The sequence below is a fragment of the Mobula hypostoma genome, chromosome 28, assembly GCF_963921235.1.
Source record: "Mobula hypostoma chromosome 28, sMobHyp1.1, whole genome shotgun sequence".
In the NCBI taxonomy this organism is placed as follows: Eukaryota; Metazoa; Chordata; class Chondrichthyes; order Myliobatiformes; family Myliobatidae; genus Mobula; species Mobula hypostoma.
In genome coordinates this window covers 35036121-35054023 of record NC_086124.1, presented here as the reverse complement: position 1 = coordinate 35054023, position 17903 = coordinate 35036121, and the positions used below count along the sequence as shown (strand labels likewise).

Genomic DNA, 17903 nt, shown 5'->3' with positions numbered 1-17903 from the left:
TGTGAAAACATGAGGGGATATGAACTGGGTGGTGAAGGGAATTACCACCAAGGGCACAACCTCAGAATACAGGGATGTCTCTTTGGTGATGAGGAAGAATATTTTTTGACAAATACATGGTGGATCTGAGGAATTCATTTCCACAGGTGGATGTAGAGGCCAAGTCATTGAGTATATTTGAAGGGGACAGTCACAGGGGTGATAGGTTCTTGATTAATCAGGGCGTCGAAGATTACGGAGAGAAGGCAGAATGGGTTTGGGAAAGATAATTAATCAGCCATGGGAATGGCAGATCCAACTCGATGTGCCAAATGGTCTAATTCTGCTCCTTTATCTGAGGGTGTAAGTCTCCCCTCAGCCTCTGATGCTGTCGGGGAACAACTCAAGCATGTTCACCCTTCTCGGCCATATTGCAGTCAGCAGATCCGTTGGCCTGTGGATGTTAGCGGCAGTTTTGAGAAAGCCAGTGGGGCCAGTCATTCGACAGGCTTCAGGTAATTAGGAACTTTGTAAGGGCCAATAAAAAGAAGTTCAGCTTCAGCAAAGTGGCCATTGTAGGAGTGGGACATTGCTAGAGTGGCCCATGAGGCACAGTAAGTAGAGATGGAGGATGAGGTAAATTTCCTTTTCTCTTGGTCTATTTCTGTCGAGTATTACAGTGAGAATGGGTCCAGGGTCAGTGGTGTGTTCTTCATGGGAGATGTGGGAACTGTGGGAGACCTGTGGTCTCTCTGATAACTATATGGGCAGTGAGCCTCAGCTCCTCAGAGACATGCGTTAAAGAACTGGAGCTGAAGCTGGGTGACCTTTGGTGCATACGGGAGAATGAGGAGATGATGGACACAACCCCCTGTGTTGCAGGAGGCAGGTACCTGAGTGTGGGGAGAGGGAAAGGGAATAGGCAGACATTGAGGGTACCCCTGTGACTGTCCCCTTCAATAATAATCATACCTCTTTGCATACTGGTGCGGGCTGGGATGGGAGGAACGACCCTCGGGGGGCCACAGTCGCAGAACAGAAATGGCTCGCATGAGGGAATAATTTTAAAGTGATTGGAGGAAAGTATAGGGTGGGTGTCGGGGTGGTGTGGGGTGTAGTCAGAGGTCAGGTTTTACACAGAGAGTGGAGGATGTATAGAATGTGCTGCCAGAGGTGGTGGTAGAGACGGACACATTAGGAATATTAACGATTCACAAGTATGACAGAAAGATGGAAGGTTATGTGGGACCAATCTTGGAAGAGGTGAACATCGGGGGCCGAGTGTCTGTAGTGTGCTGTAATATTCTATGTTCTAGGTAACCGGCTGGCCACTCTGAAGAAAAATAGGTACATTACCAGGAGTGAACTAACTGGATCCCCCACATCACCCTCCCTCTCCCTGATCTGTTCCAGGTCCGGTCCCCGTCCGGCTGGTGAACGGGAACAACATGTGCTCTGGGAGAGTCGAGGTCTATCATAACTCTGCCTGGGGCACCGTCTGTGGCAGGAGCTGGAATAGGAGTGAGGCGGACGTGGTCTGCAGGGTGTTGAACTGTGGAACGTCTGAGTCGGTAACAACAGATGCCTCCTACGGAGAGGGCACTGGGAAGATCTGGCTGGATGGGGTGAAGTGTAACGGGACAGAGCCTGCTCTCGACCAGTGCGCTGCCAGACCATGGGGGGTGAATGACTGCTCCCACGCAGAGGACGCTGGAGTCTCCTGCACAGGTGAGTGTGGGTGGGGTAGGTCCCCTCTCGTGTGTGGGTTCAACTTCTGATTCCCAGGGACCGTCATCCTGAGCTTCCGCTCCAGTGTCTTTCTTTCCCTGATAAAGGTCTGTCTTCTGCATGATGAGGGGAGGCTTCCATGACAAAATTTGCGTTATTGTCTGCAGATGAGGGGAGAACTTCAGAAAATAAATTAGGAAAGCTTTGTAGCCAAGTTTGCAGATGATACTAAGTGTAGGGGCTGCTAGTTTTGAAAGCAGGGTGTCTGCAGAGGGGCTTGGACAGATTCAGTGAATGGGCAAAGTGGCCGATGGAAACCAGTGCAGGGAAGTGTTTGGTCGTGCACTTTGATTGAAGGAATAAAGGTGTAGACTATTTTCTAAACGGAGAAAATTCAAAAGTCAGAGGTGTAGTAGGAGTTGGGTGTCCTTGTGTTGGATTCCCCAAAGGTTAACCTGCAGGTTGAGTTGATAACGAGGAAGGTATATTCAAGCCATGATGGAATGCTGAGGCTTAATAAGGAATTTGTCAGACTTTGTTTGGAGTATTGTGAGCAGTTTATCGGAGGAGGAATGTGCTGGTATTGGAGAGGGTCCCAAGGAGGTCGACCAGAATGAGTCTGAGTATGAAACGGTTAATACATGAGGAATATTTGATGGCTCTGTACTTGTATTCCATGGAGTTTTGAAGAATGAGGGTGGAATATCATACTTTTATCAAATACATCTCGACACTACTTGTATCCCCTCTCCCACTGTCCACATTTACCAGGATTTGCCTGGACTTGGGAGCCTGAGTCACATGGAGAGATTGAAAGGTGACCTGATAGAGGTAGATATGATCTTGAGGGGCATAGACAGGGTGAGCACACACACTCCTTTCCCCAGGGAGGGGTAGCCAAAAACAAGACAGCATCGGTTTAAGATAGGAGGCAAGAGGTTTAAAAGGGACATCATGGGCTCATCCTCACACAGAGGGTGGTGTGTGTTTGCAACGACATAGTGGCTGAGATGGGCAGATTAGCAACATTTAAAAGCCATCTAGATAACTACATGGTCGGAGAGGTTTAGAGGTCCATGTTCCAGATTGGACTCACTCACGGTTGGCAGGGAAGTGATGGGCTGAATGACCTGCTGCCGTGCTGTGTGACCCTGTGACTGTGGGGCATCTGAAACCGAGGAGCTGGTCAGCAGGGTAGGTACTCCCGGTCAAGCCCGGGACCACTCAGGGAGGCAGGCTCTGGACACTAATGTGTCTCCCCCTTTCTATTTCAGGTCAGATCAGGAACCACTACCAGAAAACCTGCCTGAGCGATCAAGGTAAGCGGGGTGAGGTGAGGCGGAGTGGAGTGTGAGCTGGATGTTTCTCTAGCCTGCTGAGCAGTGAGTAGCATTGGGGGTTCAGCTGTGTACAAACCAGAGCTTTATCAACCAATTATGCTGATATTGCTGGTTACTTTCACAGTCTAACTCCTATGCCGATGTGGAGAGGATGTCTCCTATAGTGAGAGAGTCTCGGACCAGAGTACAGGGATACCAGTATACAAAGCAGAGTTTTATGAGCCAATTACAGTGCCTACAAAGTTTATTCACACCCCCACACCTTGGGAGTTTTCATGTTTTATTGTTTTAAAACATTGAATCACAACGGATTTAATTTGGCTTTTTTTTGACACTGATCAACAGAAAAAGACTCTTTCATGTCAAAGTGAAAACAGATCTCTACAAAGTGATCTAAATTATACAAATATAAAACATAAAATAATTGATTCCTTGAGCCTGTGTGGATAGGTCTATCAGCTTTGCACATCTGGACACCAATTTTTCCCCATTCCTCTTTAGAAAACTGCTCAAGGTCTGTCAGATTGCATGGGGTTTGTGAGTGAACAGCCCTTTTCAAGTCCAACCACAGACTCTCAACTGGATCGAGGTCTGGTCTCTGACGCGGCCACTCCAGGACATGAACTTTGTTGTTTTAAAGCCATTCCTGTGTAGCTTTGGATTTGTGCTTGGGGTCATTGTCTTCCTGGGAAACTAATCTCTCAAGTTGCAGTTCTCTTGCAGACTGCATCAGGTTTTCCTCCAGGATTTCCCTGTATTTTGCTGCATTCATTTTGCCCTCTTACCTTCACAAGCCTTCCAGGGCCTGCTGCAGTGAAGCATCCCCACAGCATGATGCAGCCACTGCCATGCTTCACGATAGGGATGGTGTGTTTGATGATGTGCGGTGTTTGGCGTACACCAAACATAGTGTTTAGTCTGATCGTCAAAAAGCTTAATTTTGGTTTCACCAGAGCATAGAAACTTCTTCCAGCTGACTTGAGTCTCCCACACACCTGCAAACCAGCCTTTTGTGATTCATGTACAAGCACTCCCAGGTCCCTCTGCACAATAGCATGCTGCAATCTTTTACCATTTAAATAATAATCTGCTCTTTAAGTTTTCCTTCCAAAGTGGATGACCTCGCATTTACCAACGTTGTACTCCATCTGCCAGACCTTTGCCACTCTCTTAACCTATCTCTTTACAAACACTCCGTATCTTCTGCACAATTTGCTTTTCCACTCAATTTAGTATCATTAATAAACTTAGATACACTACACTCGGCCCCCCCCTTCCAGATCGTTAATGTATATCATGAACAGTTGTGGGCCCAGCACCGACCCCTACAGCCCACCGCCCACCACTGATTGCCAACCAGAGTAACACCCATGTATCCCAACTCCCCGCTTTCTATTAGTTAACCAATCCTCTATCCATGCTAATACATCACCCCCAGATCTGTGCATCCTTTTCTTATGAATAAGTCTTTTATGTGGCAACTTATCGAACACCTTCTGGAAATCCAAGTAAATAATGTCCATCTGCTCCCCTCTATCCACTGCGCTCATTATATCTCAAGAACTCCAGTAAGTTTGTCAAACAGGACCTGCCTTTGCTGAATCCATGCTGCATCTGCCTGATGGATCCATTTCTTTCCAGATGCCTCGTTATTTCCCCTTTAATGATAGCTTCAAGCAGTTTCCCAACTACAGATGTTAAACTGTCTTCTGCCTACATACTTTTTTAAACAGTGGCGTGACATTCACCATCTTCCAATCTGCCAACACCTGCCCAGAGTCCAGAGAAATCTCTCCCATCACATCCATAACATCTCTCTTTGGCATGTTAGACGTGATCTCCACTGTGAAAACTGACACAAAATAGTTATTCAAAGCTTTGATCATTTCCTCATTAAACAAAGGTTCTGAACTTAAAGAAGGGTAACTTTGAAGGTATGAGACGTGAATTAGCTAAGATAGACTGGCAAACGATACTTAAAGGATTGACGGTGCATATGAAATGGCAAGCATTTAAAGGTCGCATGGATGAACTACAACAATTGTTCATCCCAGTTTGGCAAAAGAATAAATCAAGGAAAGTAGTGCACCCGTGGCTGACAAGGGAAATTAGGGATAGTATCAATTCCAAAGAAGAAGCATACAAATTAGCCAGAAAAAGTGGCTCACCTGAGGACTGGGAGAAATTCAGAGTCCAGCAGAGGAGGACAACGGGCTTAATTAGGAAAGGGAAAAAAGATTATGAGAGAAAACTGGCAGGGAACATAAAAACTGACCGTAAAAGCTTTTATATATATGTGAAAAGAAAAAGACTGGTAAAGACAAATGTAGGTCCCCTACAGACAGAAACAGGTGAATTGATTATGGGGAACAAGGACATGGCAGACCGATTGAATAACTACTTTGGTTCTGTCTTCACTAAGGAGGACATAAATAATCTTCCGGAAATAGTAGGGGACAGAGGGTCTAGTGAGATAGAGGAACTGAGGGAAATACATGTTAGTAGGGAAGTGGTGTTAGGAAAATTGAAGGGATTAAAGGCAGATAAATCCCCAGGGCCAGATGGTCTGCATCCCAGAGTGCTTAAGGAAGTAGCCCAAGAAATAGTGGATGCATTAGTGATAATTTTTCAAAACTCTTTAGATTCTAGACTAGTTCCAGAGGATTGGAGGGTGGCTAATGTAACCCCGCTTTTTAAAAAAGGAGGGAGACAGAAACCGGGGAATTATAGACCGGTTAGCCTTACATCGGTGGTGGGAAGATGCTAGAGTCAGTTATCAAAGATGTGATAACAGCACATTTGGAAAGCGGTGAAATCATCGGACAAAGTCAGCATGGATTTGTGAAAGGAAAATCATGTCTGACGAATCTCATAGAATTTTTTGAGGATGTAACTAGTAGAGTGGATAGGGGAGAACCAGTGGATGTGGTATATTTGGATTTTCAAAAGGCTTTTGACAAGGTCCCACACAGGAGATTAGTGTGCAAACTTAAAGCACACGGTATTGGCGGTAAGGTATTGATGTGGATAGAGAATTGGTTGGCAGACAGGAAGCAAAGAGTGGGAATAGACGGGACCTTTTCAGAATGGCAGGCAGTGACTAGTGGGGTACCGCAAGGCTCAGTGCTGGGACCCCAGTTGTTTACAATATATATTAATGACTTAGACGAGGGAATTAAATGCAGCATCTCCAAGTTTGCGGATGACACGAAGCTGGGCGGCAGTGTTAGCTGTGAGGAGGATGCTAAGAGGATGCAGGGTGACTTGGATAGGTTAGGTGAGTGGGCAAATTCTTGGCAGATGCAATTTAACGTGGATAAATGTGAGGTTATTCACTTTGGTGGCAAAAACAGGAAAACAGATTATTATCTGAATGGTGGCCGATTAGGAAAGGGGGAGGTGCAACGAGACCTGGGTGTCATTATACACCAGTCATTGAAAGTGGGCATGCAGGTACAGCAGGCGGTGAAAAAGGTGAATGGTATGCTGGCATTCATAGCAAGGGGATTCGAGTACAGGAGCAGGGAGGTACTACTGCAGTTGTACAAGGCCTTGGTGAGACCACACCTGGAGTACTGTGTGCAGTTTTGGTCCCCTAATCTGAGGAAAGACATTCTTGCCATAGAGGGAGTACAAAGAAGGTTCACCAGATTGATTCCTGGGATGGCAGGACTTTCATATGATGAAAGACTGGATGAACTGGGCTTATACTCATTGGAATTTAGAAGATTGAGGGGGGATCTTATTGAAACCATAAAATCCTAAAGGGATTGGACAGGCTAGATGCAGGAAGATTGTTCCCGATGTTGGGGAAGTCTAGAACGAGGGGTCACAGTTTAAGGATAAAGGGGAAGCCTTTTAGGACCGAGATTAGGAAAAACTTCTTCACACAGAGAGTGGTGAATCTGTGGAATTCTCTGCCACAGGAAACAGTTGAGGCCAGTTCATTGGCTATATTTAAGAGGGAGTTAGATTTGGCCCTTGTGGCTACAGGGGTCAGGGGGTATGGAGGGAAGGCTGGTACAGGGTTCTCAGTTGGATGATCAGCCATGATCATACTGAATGGCGGTGCAGGCTCGAAGGGCCGAATGGCCTACTCCTGCACCTATTTTCTACGTTTCTATGTTTTAATATCAATTCCCCCTTGTCGTCCTTCATTTTAGCCACCCTTTTCCGCTTTATGTAATTACAGAAACTTTTACTATCAGTTTTTATATTTTGTGCTAGTTTATTTTCATAATCTAGCTTCCCTATCTTTATTGCTCTCTTAGTGGTTCTTTGTTACTTTTTAAAGTTTTCCCAATCTTCAAGTTTCCCACTACTCTTGGCGACTTTGTACGCACGAACTTTTAGTTTGATGCCTTCCTTTACTTCCTTAGTTATTGATGGCTGGCTCTCCCCACCCTTACTGTCCTTGCTTTTAACTGGAATATACTTTTGTTGAGCACCATGAAAAATCTCTTCTACTGTTCCTCAACCGTCCCATCATACAGCCTGTGTTCCCCGTCTACATTAGCCAAATCCTCCCTCATCCCATTGTAGTCTCCATTGTTTAGACATAATACACTGGTTTTAGATCGAACTATTGTACCCTCCCATTGTATGAGAAACTGTGATCACTCTTTCCAAGAGGATCCCTAACTACAAGATCACTAATTTTACCTGTCTCATTGCACAGGACCCAGATCTAAGATAGCACGTTCCCTTGTAGGTTCAGTAACATGCCTCGACCAACTTGATTCACCCCATCTATGGGCAAGTTTAAGCTCCCCACAGTAGCTGCTGTTCCATTCTTACACGCCTCAGATATTTCTCTGATTATTGCCTGTGTCACTGTAATGTTATTTTTCGGTGGCCGATACACAACTCCCACCAGCCATTTTTTTCTCTTTACTATTCCTAATCCCTACCCAGATGGGTTCAACATTCTGCTCCTTAGATCTTATTAGCAGGAGTCAGCGTGGCTTTGCGTGTGGGAAGTCATCCATCCAAAGCTGGTAGATCCTGTCCCGCAGAACTCCCTCTGTAACTTCCTCACCACTGCGCTCGATCTGACTGATCTGCAGTTCCCTGCTTTGTTCTTGCTGCCCTTGCTAAACACAGAACAACACCAGCCACCCTCCAGTCTTCGGGGGCTGGCAATGAAGCAAAGATCTATGCGAGGGGCTCCACAATTCCTTCTTCAACCTCCCACAACATCCAAGGGTGCACTCAGTCAGGCCCTGGCCACTTTAATGTGCTGTAAGGCTGCACACACCTCCTCTAGGGTAATATGAATCATCTTGTCATTGTTCCCCTCATCGACTGAGCAACTGAGATCTTCTCCTTACTAAACTCAGAGGCAAATCGTTCACCTGTGGCTCCAAACATCTTCTGTAGCTGAAAATGTAGGTAGCTCTGCTGATCTCTTTACAGGACTCTGCTCTCTCCATGACCTCCCTTCTACTCATAATTAGTATCTTGCGGTCCACGTCCACAGACCCCTCAAAGCTATATCGCAAGTTGATAGGGCTGTTGAGGAGTATGACGTGTTGGCCTTCATTCGTCAGGGGGATTGAGGTCAAGAGCCGTGAGGTAATGTTGCAGCTCTATAAAACCCTGGTTTGATCACACTTGGAGTATTGTATTCAGCTCTGGTCGTCTCTTTATCGGAAGGACGTGGAGGCTTCAGAGAGGGAGCAGAGGAGATTCAGCAGCATCTGCCTGGATTGGAGAGCTTGTCTCATGAGGAAATGATGAGGGAGCTGGGCTTTAAGGAGACGAGAAGTGACTTGATAGAAGTGCACAGGATAATAAGAGGCATAGATCAAGTGGACAGGCAGAGACATTTTCCCAGGGTGGAAATGAATTTGAGGGCGATTGGAGGAAGATGTAGGCAGATGTCTCGGAGAGATGGGTGCATGGAACGTGCTGCCAGGACTGGAGTTGAAGCAGGTACATCAGGGACATTTAACAGGCTCTTAGATGGACACATAGACGATAGAAAAATGGAGGCAAGGGTTAAATTGATTTTGGAGCAGGTTGAAGGGTTGGCACAACATGTACTGGACAGTAGTATTCTATGTACTCTGACTATTGTGAAGCCTCTCATTAGAGACTCTCCCCTGCTTGTGTATAAGCTCTGCCCATGTGGCTTCGCTGAACGATTTTCCTGGGAACGTCAACCCTAAGCACCACTGTTATGTCCTCTCTGATCTGAAAGGGCAACTCCCCCTTCATCTGTACAGTCGAACACTGAGCTGCCAGTCCTGACCTTCCCTCAGTGCCCAGATCCAAAACACATCGTGTTCACCCTCCCTAACAGTTAAGCCTTGAGTGCTGAAATGAATGAAGTTTCACTGGGTGTTCCTGTTCCAATCCTAGCAACCAGACCTACTCTCACTGGCCGCTGCCTTGCACTGGGACCTGATCCGGTACCAGCCTCTTCAGCAAGCTGAAATCAGTACGGGAAGTTGTTCCTCAGTGAACCAGCGTGGGGCTTTAAAGGAGCTCTGGAGTTTTCAGCTTTACGGGGAGCTGTCATCAGCGAGAGAGCTTGGTCTTTGGTGAAACAGCATAAGGTTTTAAAAGAGCTTGGGAGCTTTCAATTTCTTTTTCGCTGGCCGAAATCAGTGCAAGAAATTGTTTGTTAGTGACACAGCACAAGGTTTAAAAAGAGCTCAGGAGCTTTCAGCTTCTTTTTAGCAGGCTGCAATCGGCAGGGGGCCAATTAAAAGAAGGAAGGTGTGAGCAGAGTGGCCATTGTTAGAGTGGCCATTGTTAGAGTGGGCATTGTTAGAGTGGGCATTGTTAGAGTGGGCATTGTTAGAGTGGGCCATTGTTAGAGTGGGCATGGTTAGACTGGGCATTGTTAGAGTGGCCATTGTTAGAGTGGGCCATTGTTAGAGTGGCCATTGTTAGAGTAGGCATGGTTAGACTGGGCATTGTTAGAGTGGCCATTGTTAGACTGGGCATTGTTAGAGTGGCCATTGTTAGACTGGGCATTGTTAGAGTGGGCGTTGTTAGAGTGGCCGTTGTTAGACTGGGCATTGTTAGAGTGGCTGTTGTTAGAGTGGGCATTGTTAGAATGGCCATTGTTAGAGTGGGCATTGTTAGAGTGGGCCATTGTTAGACTGGGCATTGTTAGACTGGGTATTGTTAGAGTAGGCATTGTTAGACTGGGCATTGTTAGAGTAGGCATTGTTAGAGTGGGCATTGTTAGAGTAGGCCATTGTTAGAGTGGCCATTGTTAGAGTGGGCATTGTTAGAGTGGGTCATTGTTAGAGTGGGCATTGTTAGAGTGGGCATTGTTAGGGTAGGCATTGTTAGAGTAGGCATTGTTAGAGTAGGCATTGTTAGAGTGGGCATTGTTAGAGTGGGCATTGTTAGGGTAGGCATTGTTAGAGTAGGCATTGTTAGACTGGGCATTGTTAGTCTGGGCATTGTTAGGGTAGGCATTGTTAGACTGGGCATTGTTAGAGTAGGCATTGTTAGACTGGGCATTGTTAGTCTGGGCATTGTTAGAGTGGGCATTGTTAGAGTGGGCCATTGTTAGAGTGGGCAAGCCGAGGTGGGGGTAAGTAAGTAAGTAAATTTTCTGTTCTGTTAGTACATAGCCAGTATGCTAATCATACATCCAGAGGTAGTGGTATATTCCTTGTGAGATATGGTACCGCCTGTCCCCCGATACCTACATTGGCACAAAGTTCATCGAGAGACTGTGTTAAGGAACGGGAGCTGCAGCTTGATGATCCTTGGCTCAGACAGGAGAATGAGGAGGTGATAAGATACAAGCCAAAGAGAGGTAGTCACTGCTAAGTTGTCGGAGACAGGTACCTGGATGGCTGTCAGAGGGAAAGGGAACAGGTAGCCAGTGAGGACTACCCCTGTGGCCGTGCCCCTACATCGCTTTGGATACTGTTGTGGGGGTGAAGGGAATATCTAGCAGAGGGAAGCTGCAGCAACCAGGCCTCTGGCTCTGTGGCTCGGGAGGGAAGGGGGGAGAAGTGGAGTGGGTTCCGTACTGAGAGGGGCAGACAGCAGATTCTGTGGACATGGAAGAGGCACCCGGATGGTATGTTTACTCCCAAGTGCCAAGGTCATGGATGTTTCGGATTGGATCGGGTCCACAGTGTTCTTAAGGGGGAAGGTGATATTGCTGTGGTCCATATTAATACCAGCGATATAGAACATAGAAACCTACAGCACATTACAGGCCCTTCAACCCACAGTGTTGTGCTGACCATAACCTACTCTAGAAGCTGCCTAGAATTTCCCTTCCGCATAGCCCTCCATTTTTCTAAGCTCCATGTACCAATCTAAGAGTCTCTTAAAAGACCCTATTGTATCCACTCTGGATCCACAAAGCAATGTCTCCTTGAATCCCATCCCTCCTTACTTTCTGAATGAGCCTCGCATGGGGTACCTTATCAAATTCCTTACTGAAATCCGTATACCCTACATCTACTGCTCTACCTTCATCAATGTGTTTTGTTACTTCCTCAAAGAATTCAATCAGGCTTGTAAGCTTGCTCTTACTAGCTCTTCTTTCAGTTCGTCCTGATGAAGGGTCTGGGCCTGAAACGTCGACTGTACCTCTTCCCAGAGATGCTGCCTGGCCTGCTGCGTTCACCAGCAACCTTTATGTGCGTTACCTGTTATATGCAGTTTTTTTTTCAGATATTAAAAAGAGTAAAAGAGAGGTGAGAGTATATTTCGGAACGCTGGAGAGGTAGTAATGGGGAACAAAGAAATGGCAGACGAGTATTTAGTGGTAGTCTTCACTAGCAAAATGCCAGAAATGTGAGTGTGTCAGGAACAGAAATGAGTGTCGTTGCTGTTACTGAGGAGAAGGTGAGAGGCCTGAAGGGAGGTAAGTCACCTGGACCAGATGAGCTAGACCCTGGGGTTTGAAAAGAGGTGGCTGAAGAGATTGTGGAGGCATTAGTAGTGATCTTGGAATGGTTCCTAGAAACATAGAAAACCTACTTCTCAATACAGGCCCTTTGGCCCACAATGCTGTGCCAAACATGTACTTACTTTAGAAATTACCGAGGGTTACCCATAGCCCTCTACTTTTCTAAGCTCCATGTACACATCCAGGAGTCTCTTAAAAGACCCTATCGTTTCCACCTCCTCCACCATCACTGGCAGCCCATTCCACGCACTCACCACTCTGTGCATAGAAAATTACCCCTGACGTCTCCTCTTACCTACTTCCAAGCACCTTAAAACTATGCCCTCTCGTGTTAGCCATTTTAGCCCTGGGAAAAAGCCTCTGACTATCCACACAATCAATGCCTCTCATCATCTTATACACCTCTATCAGGTTAGCTCTCATCCTCCGTTACTCCAAGGAGAAAAGGCCGAGTTCACTCAACCTATTCTCATAAGGCATGCTCTCCAATTCAGGCAACATCCTTGTAAATCTCCTCTGCACCCTTTCTACGGCTTCCACATCCTTCCTGTAGTGAGGTGACCAGAACTGAGCACAGTACTCCAAGTGGGGTCTGACCAGGGTCCTATATAGCTGCAACATTACCTCTCGTCTCTTAAACTCAATCCCACGGTTGATGAAGGCTAATGCACTGTATGCTTTCTTAACCACAGAGTCAACCTGCACAGCAACTTTGAGTGTCCTATGGACTCTGACCCCAAGATCCCTCTGATCCTCCACACTGCCAAGAGTCTTACCATTAATACTATATTCTGCCATCATATTTGACCTACCAAAATGAACCACATCACACTTATCTGGGTTGAACTCCATCTGCCACTTCTCAGCCCAGTTTTTCATCCTATCAATGTTCCGTTGTAACATCTGACAGCCCTCTACACTATTCACAACACCTCCAACATTTGTGTCCTCAGCAAATTTATTAACCCATCCCTCCACTTCCTCGTCCAGGTCATTTATTAATGTTGGGTTCCCGAGGACTGGAAAATTTCAAATGTCACTCCACTCTTTAAGGTTGATGGAGGCAGAAGAAAGGAAACTACAGGCCAGTTAGCCTGACTTCAGTGGTTGGGAAGATGTTGGAGTCCATTATTAAGGATGAGGTTTCGGGATACTTTGAGGCACATGATAAAATAGTCAGCATGGTTTTCTAAAGGGAAAATCTTGCCTGACAAATCTGGTGGACTTCTTTGAGGAGATATCAAGCAGGAGAGACAAAGGAGACTGAGTCGATGTTGTTTATCTGGATTTTCAGAAGGCCTTTGACAAGGTCCTACACATGAGGCTGCTTAACATGAGAGCTCATGGTATTACAGGAGAGGAACTAGCATGGATAGAAGCTTGGCTGACTGGCAGGAGGAAGGGAGCTTTTTCTGGTTGACTACTGGTGACTAGTACCGCAGCAGACAGCGTTGGTACTGCTTCTTTTCAGTAGTTTGGATGAAAGAGTCGATGGCTTTGTGGCCAAGTTTGCGGACAATACAAAAATAGACAGAGGGACAGGCAGTTAGAGAAAGACTCGGACAGCTTGAGGGAATGGGCACAGGAATAGGTAAATACTTTGTAGTCCTGGTGCAGGTTTGCCTAAAGATTAACTTGCAGGTTGAATCAGGGGTAAGGAAGGCAAATGCAATGTTAGCATTCATTTTGAGAGGACTAGAATACAAAAGCAAGGTTGTAACACTGAAACTTTATAAGGCCTTGGTCATATCACACATGGAATTTTATCGAAGAAAAGATGTGCTGGCACTGGAGTGGGTCCAAAGGAGATTCAGGAGAATGACCCCAGTTATGAAAGGGTTAACGTATGAGCAGCTCTGGGCCTGTACTCACTGGAGTTTAGAAGAATGAGGGGCGGCATCTCATTGAAACCTATCAAATGCTGGAAGCCCCAGACAGCGAATGTGGAGAGGATGTTTCCTGCGGTGGGAGAGTCCGGGACCACAGGGGCACATAGAGGGATGCCCATTTAGAACAGAGATGGAGAGGAATTTCTTTAGCCAGAGGATGGTGAATCGATGGAATTCATTGCCACGGACAGCTGTGGAGGCCAAGTCATTTAAAGTGGAGGTTGCTAGGTTCTTGATTGATCAGGGCAAAAGAGGTTACAGAGAGCAAGCAGGAGAATGGGGTTGGGAGGGATCAACCATGCTGGAATGGCAGAGAAGATGCAATGTGCTGAAAGGCCGAAGCCTACTCCTACCTCTTATGGCCTTACTCGCCATCAAGGACGTACATACAGAAAGGTGCTGGAAAAGGCCCAGTAACAGAGGGATCTTGGGGTCCGAGTCCATAGGACAGTCAAAGCTGCTGCGCAGGTTGACCCTGTGGTTAAGAAGGCATACGGTGTATTGGCCTCATCAATCGTGGCACTGAGTTTAGGAGCTGAGAGGTAATGTTGCAGCTATATAGGACCCTGGTCAGACCCCACTTGGAGTACTGTGCTCAGTTCTGGTCACCTCACTACAGGAAGGATGTGGAAGCCGTAGAAAAGGTGCAGAGGAGATTTACAAGGATGTTGCCTGGATTGGGGAGCATGCCTTATGAGAACAGGTTGAGTGAACTTGGCCTTTTCTCCTTGGAGCAACGGAGGATGAGAGCTAACCTGATAGAGGTGTATAAGATGATGAGAGGCATTGATCGTGTGGATAGTCAGAGGCTTTTCCCCAGGGCTGAAATGGTTGCCACAAGAGGGCACAGGTTTAAGGTGCTGGGGAGTAGGTACAGAGGAGATGTCAGGGGTAAGTTTTTTACGCAGAGAGTGGTGAGTGCGTGGAATGGGCTGCTGGCAACGGTGGTGGAGGTGGATACGATAGGGTCTTTTAAGAGACTTTTAGATAGGTACATGGAGTTTGGAATAATAGAGGGCTATAGGTAAGCCTAGTAATTTCTAAGGTAGGGACATGTAAACTTTGTGGGCTGAAGGGCCTGTATTGTGCTGTAGGTTTTCTATGTTTCTAACATCATGAAGGATCCCACCCACCCTGTTTGTCCCACTGCCATCAGAGAGAAGGGTTTCACAGCATCCACACCAAGATGTTGGATTCAAAACCAGTTCCTTTCCCCAAGCAGAGAGTCTGATCAACACCTCCACCCAGTAACCCCCAACCACCACTACTTTATCATTTCCTGTCGGTCACTTTATGTACAGACACTCCAGTGCCTGGTCTCACCTTATGGGCGTACAGTCTCTGTATATAAACTATCTTATATTCATTGTGTTCTTCATCTTACAGCGTGCTATCAGATCTGGAATAGCAATCATTTTGCTACCTTTACACTTGTGAACTAGAAATGACATTAAACAATCCTGACTCTCAGAGCACCACCCTCTGCACATAACCCTGCAAAGATGCTTGTCCAGGTACAGCCTCCTCCTCTCGTTCTGATACACCAGGTTCTGCAGACGCTGGAGAGCCAGAGCAATACGCACATAGTGTTGTCAGGGAGAGGAATAAAACAAGAGCCTTCACTAGGCTTGAAACCACGACTGCGTATTCTCTTCACACAGGTCTCCACTACTCCAGAACGGAGCTCAAAGGTTCAGGAACCTGAATCCCTGCCCGTATCCAGAAACAACAATCAAGACTGCATTGACGCTGCTTCCTGCACGCATGCTGAGCTAGCTGACTTCATGAACTTTGCCTCCAACTTTCACCCTGCCCTCAAGTTTACCTGGTCCATTTCCGACACCTCCCTCCCCTTTCTAGATCTGTCTCTATCTCTGGAGACAGCTTATCTACTGATGTCCACTATAAGCCTACTGACTCTCACAGCTATCTGGACTATTCCTCTTCTCACCCTGTCTCTTGCAAAAATGCCATCCCCTTCTCGCAATTCCTCCGTCTCCGCCGCATCTGCTCTCAGGATGAGGCTTTTCATTCCAGGACGAGGGAGTTGTCCTCCTTTTTTAAAGAAAGGGGCTTCCCTTCCTCCACCATCAACTCTGCTCTCAAACGCATCTCCCCCATTTCACGCACATCTGCTCTCACTCCATCCTCCCGCCACCCCACTAGGAATAGGGTTCCCCTGGTCCTCACCTACCACCCCACCAGCCTCCGAGTCCAACATATTATTCTCCGTAACTTCCGCCACCTCCAACACTAAGCACATCTTTCCCTCCCCTCCTCTCTCTGCTTTCCGCAGGGATTGCTCCCTACGCAACTTCCTTGTCCATTCGTCCCCCCCATCCCTCCCCACCGATCTCCCTCCTGGCACTTATCCGTGTAAGTGGAACAAGTGCTACACATGCCCTTACACTTCCTCCCTCATCACCATTGCCCCAGACAGTCCTTCCAGGTGAGGCGACACTTCACCTGTGAGTCGGCTGGGGTGATATACTGTGTCCGGTGCTCCCGATGTGGCCTCTTATATATTGGTGAGACCCGACGCAGACTGGGAGACCGCTTTGCTGAACATCTACGCTCTGTCCGCCAGAGAAAGCAGGATCTCCCAGTGGCCACGCATTTTAATTTCACATCCCATTCCCATTCTGACATGTCTATCCACGGCCTCCTCTACTGTAAAGATGAAGCCACACTCAGGTTGGAGGAACAACACCTTATATTCCGTCTGGGTAGCCTCCAACCTGATGGCATGAACATTGACTTCTCTAACTTCCGCTAATGCCCCACCTCCCCCTCGTACCCCATCCGTTATTTATTTTTATACACACATTCTTTCTCTCTCTCTCCTTTTTCTCCCTCTGTCCCTCTCACTATACCCCTTGTCCATCCTCTGGGTTCCCCCCCCGCCACTTGTCTTTCTCCCCGGACCTCCTGTCCCATGATCCTCTCATATCCCTTTTGCCTATCACCTGTCCAGCTCTTGGCTCCATCCCTCCCCCTCCTGTCTTCTCCTATCATTTCGGATCTCCCCCTCCCCCTCCAACTTTCAAATCTCTTACTAGCTCTTCCTTCAGTTAATCCTGACGAAGGGTCTCGGCCTGAAACGTCGACTGCGCCTCTTCCTAGAGATGCTGCCTGGCCTGCTGCGTTCACCAGCAACTTTGATGTGTGTGTTGCTTGTTATAGCAGTTTGTGCTTACAACTGTGATTCCATTCCACAGACCTCCAGAAAATTCGAATTGCCGGAGAGGTTGAATTTACCCTGATTGGCAGCGAACTTTGTCCAGCCGATCAGGCAGTCACAAAAGCTTTGGAAAAGCTGGTTAGTAAACCTCACCTATTCCTGACACCATGACATCCCTCCGTCTCTCCGCCCATCAGATACTGGGGATGGACTGTGTCCCCCTCCCACTCCATCTGTCCCCGTCCCTTCCCGCAGCAACTATGGTGAGTCTGACTGTAAGCTGTAATGTGACAAAATGAATATTAATGTACAAATATTTCTGTTTCACTCCCGCAGATCGAGACGCTGCTCTTCTCCTTCCCAGGAAACAAAGTCCTGGACGTCCGCATCAGTCCACAGCGGAACAATCAGAAGGGTACGAGCTGAGCTGAGCTGAGCTGATCTCAGTGGGGCTGTGGGTTCCCTCTGTGTCACTGTTAAAGGCTCGTACACACCGGACAGCGTGTTCCCTGCCGGACAGGTTGAACCCTCTCACTCACCGTTCCCCACGAATTAACATTAACATGCGCGCGCGCGCACACACACACACACACACTCACACTCACACACACACACACACTCACACTCACACACACACACACACACACACACACACACACACACACTCACACACACACACACACACACACAGACCACACACACAGACCACACACACACACACACTCACACACACACACACACACACACACACACACTCACACACACACACTCACACACAGACCACACACACACACACACACACACACACACAGACCACACACACACACACACACACACACACACACAGACCACACACACACACAGACCACACACACACACACACACACACA

At 47.2% G+C, this 17903-nt stretch overlaps 1 protein-coding gene across 1 annotated transcript in view; it reads left to right on the top strand.

Annotated features, from left to right (window-relative positions):
- LOC134338987 (CD5 antigen-like) overlaps nt 1–17439 on the top strand; it is a 28551-nt gene extending 11112 nt beyond the window's left edge. Inside the window, exons 5-8 of the mRNA XM_063035209.1 lie at nt 1393–1707; nt 2982–3026; nt 17051–17151; nt 17350–17439. Coding sequence (XP_062891279.1) covers nt 1393–1707; nt 2982–3026; nt 17051–17151; nt 17350–17439 — 551 coding nt within the window. The remainder of the gene's footprint in view (nt 1–1392; nt 1708–2981; nt 3027–17050; nt 17152–17349) is intronic.
- Nucleotides 17440–17903: the final 464 nt, after the last annotated feature.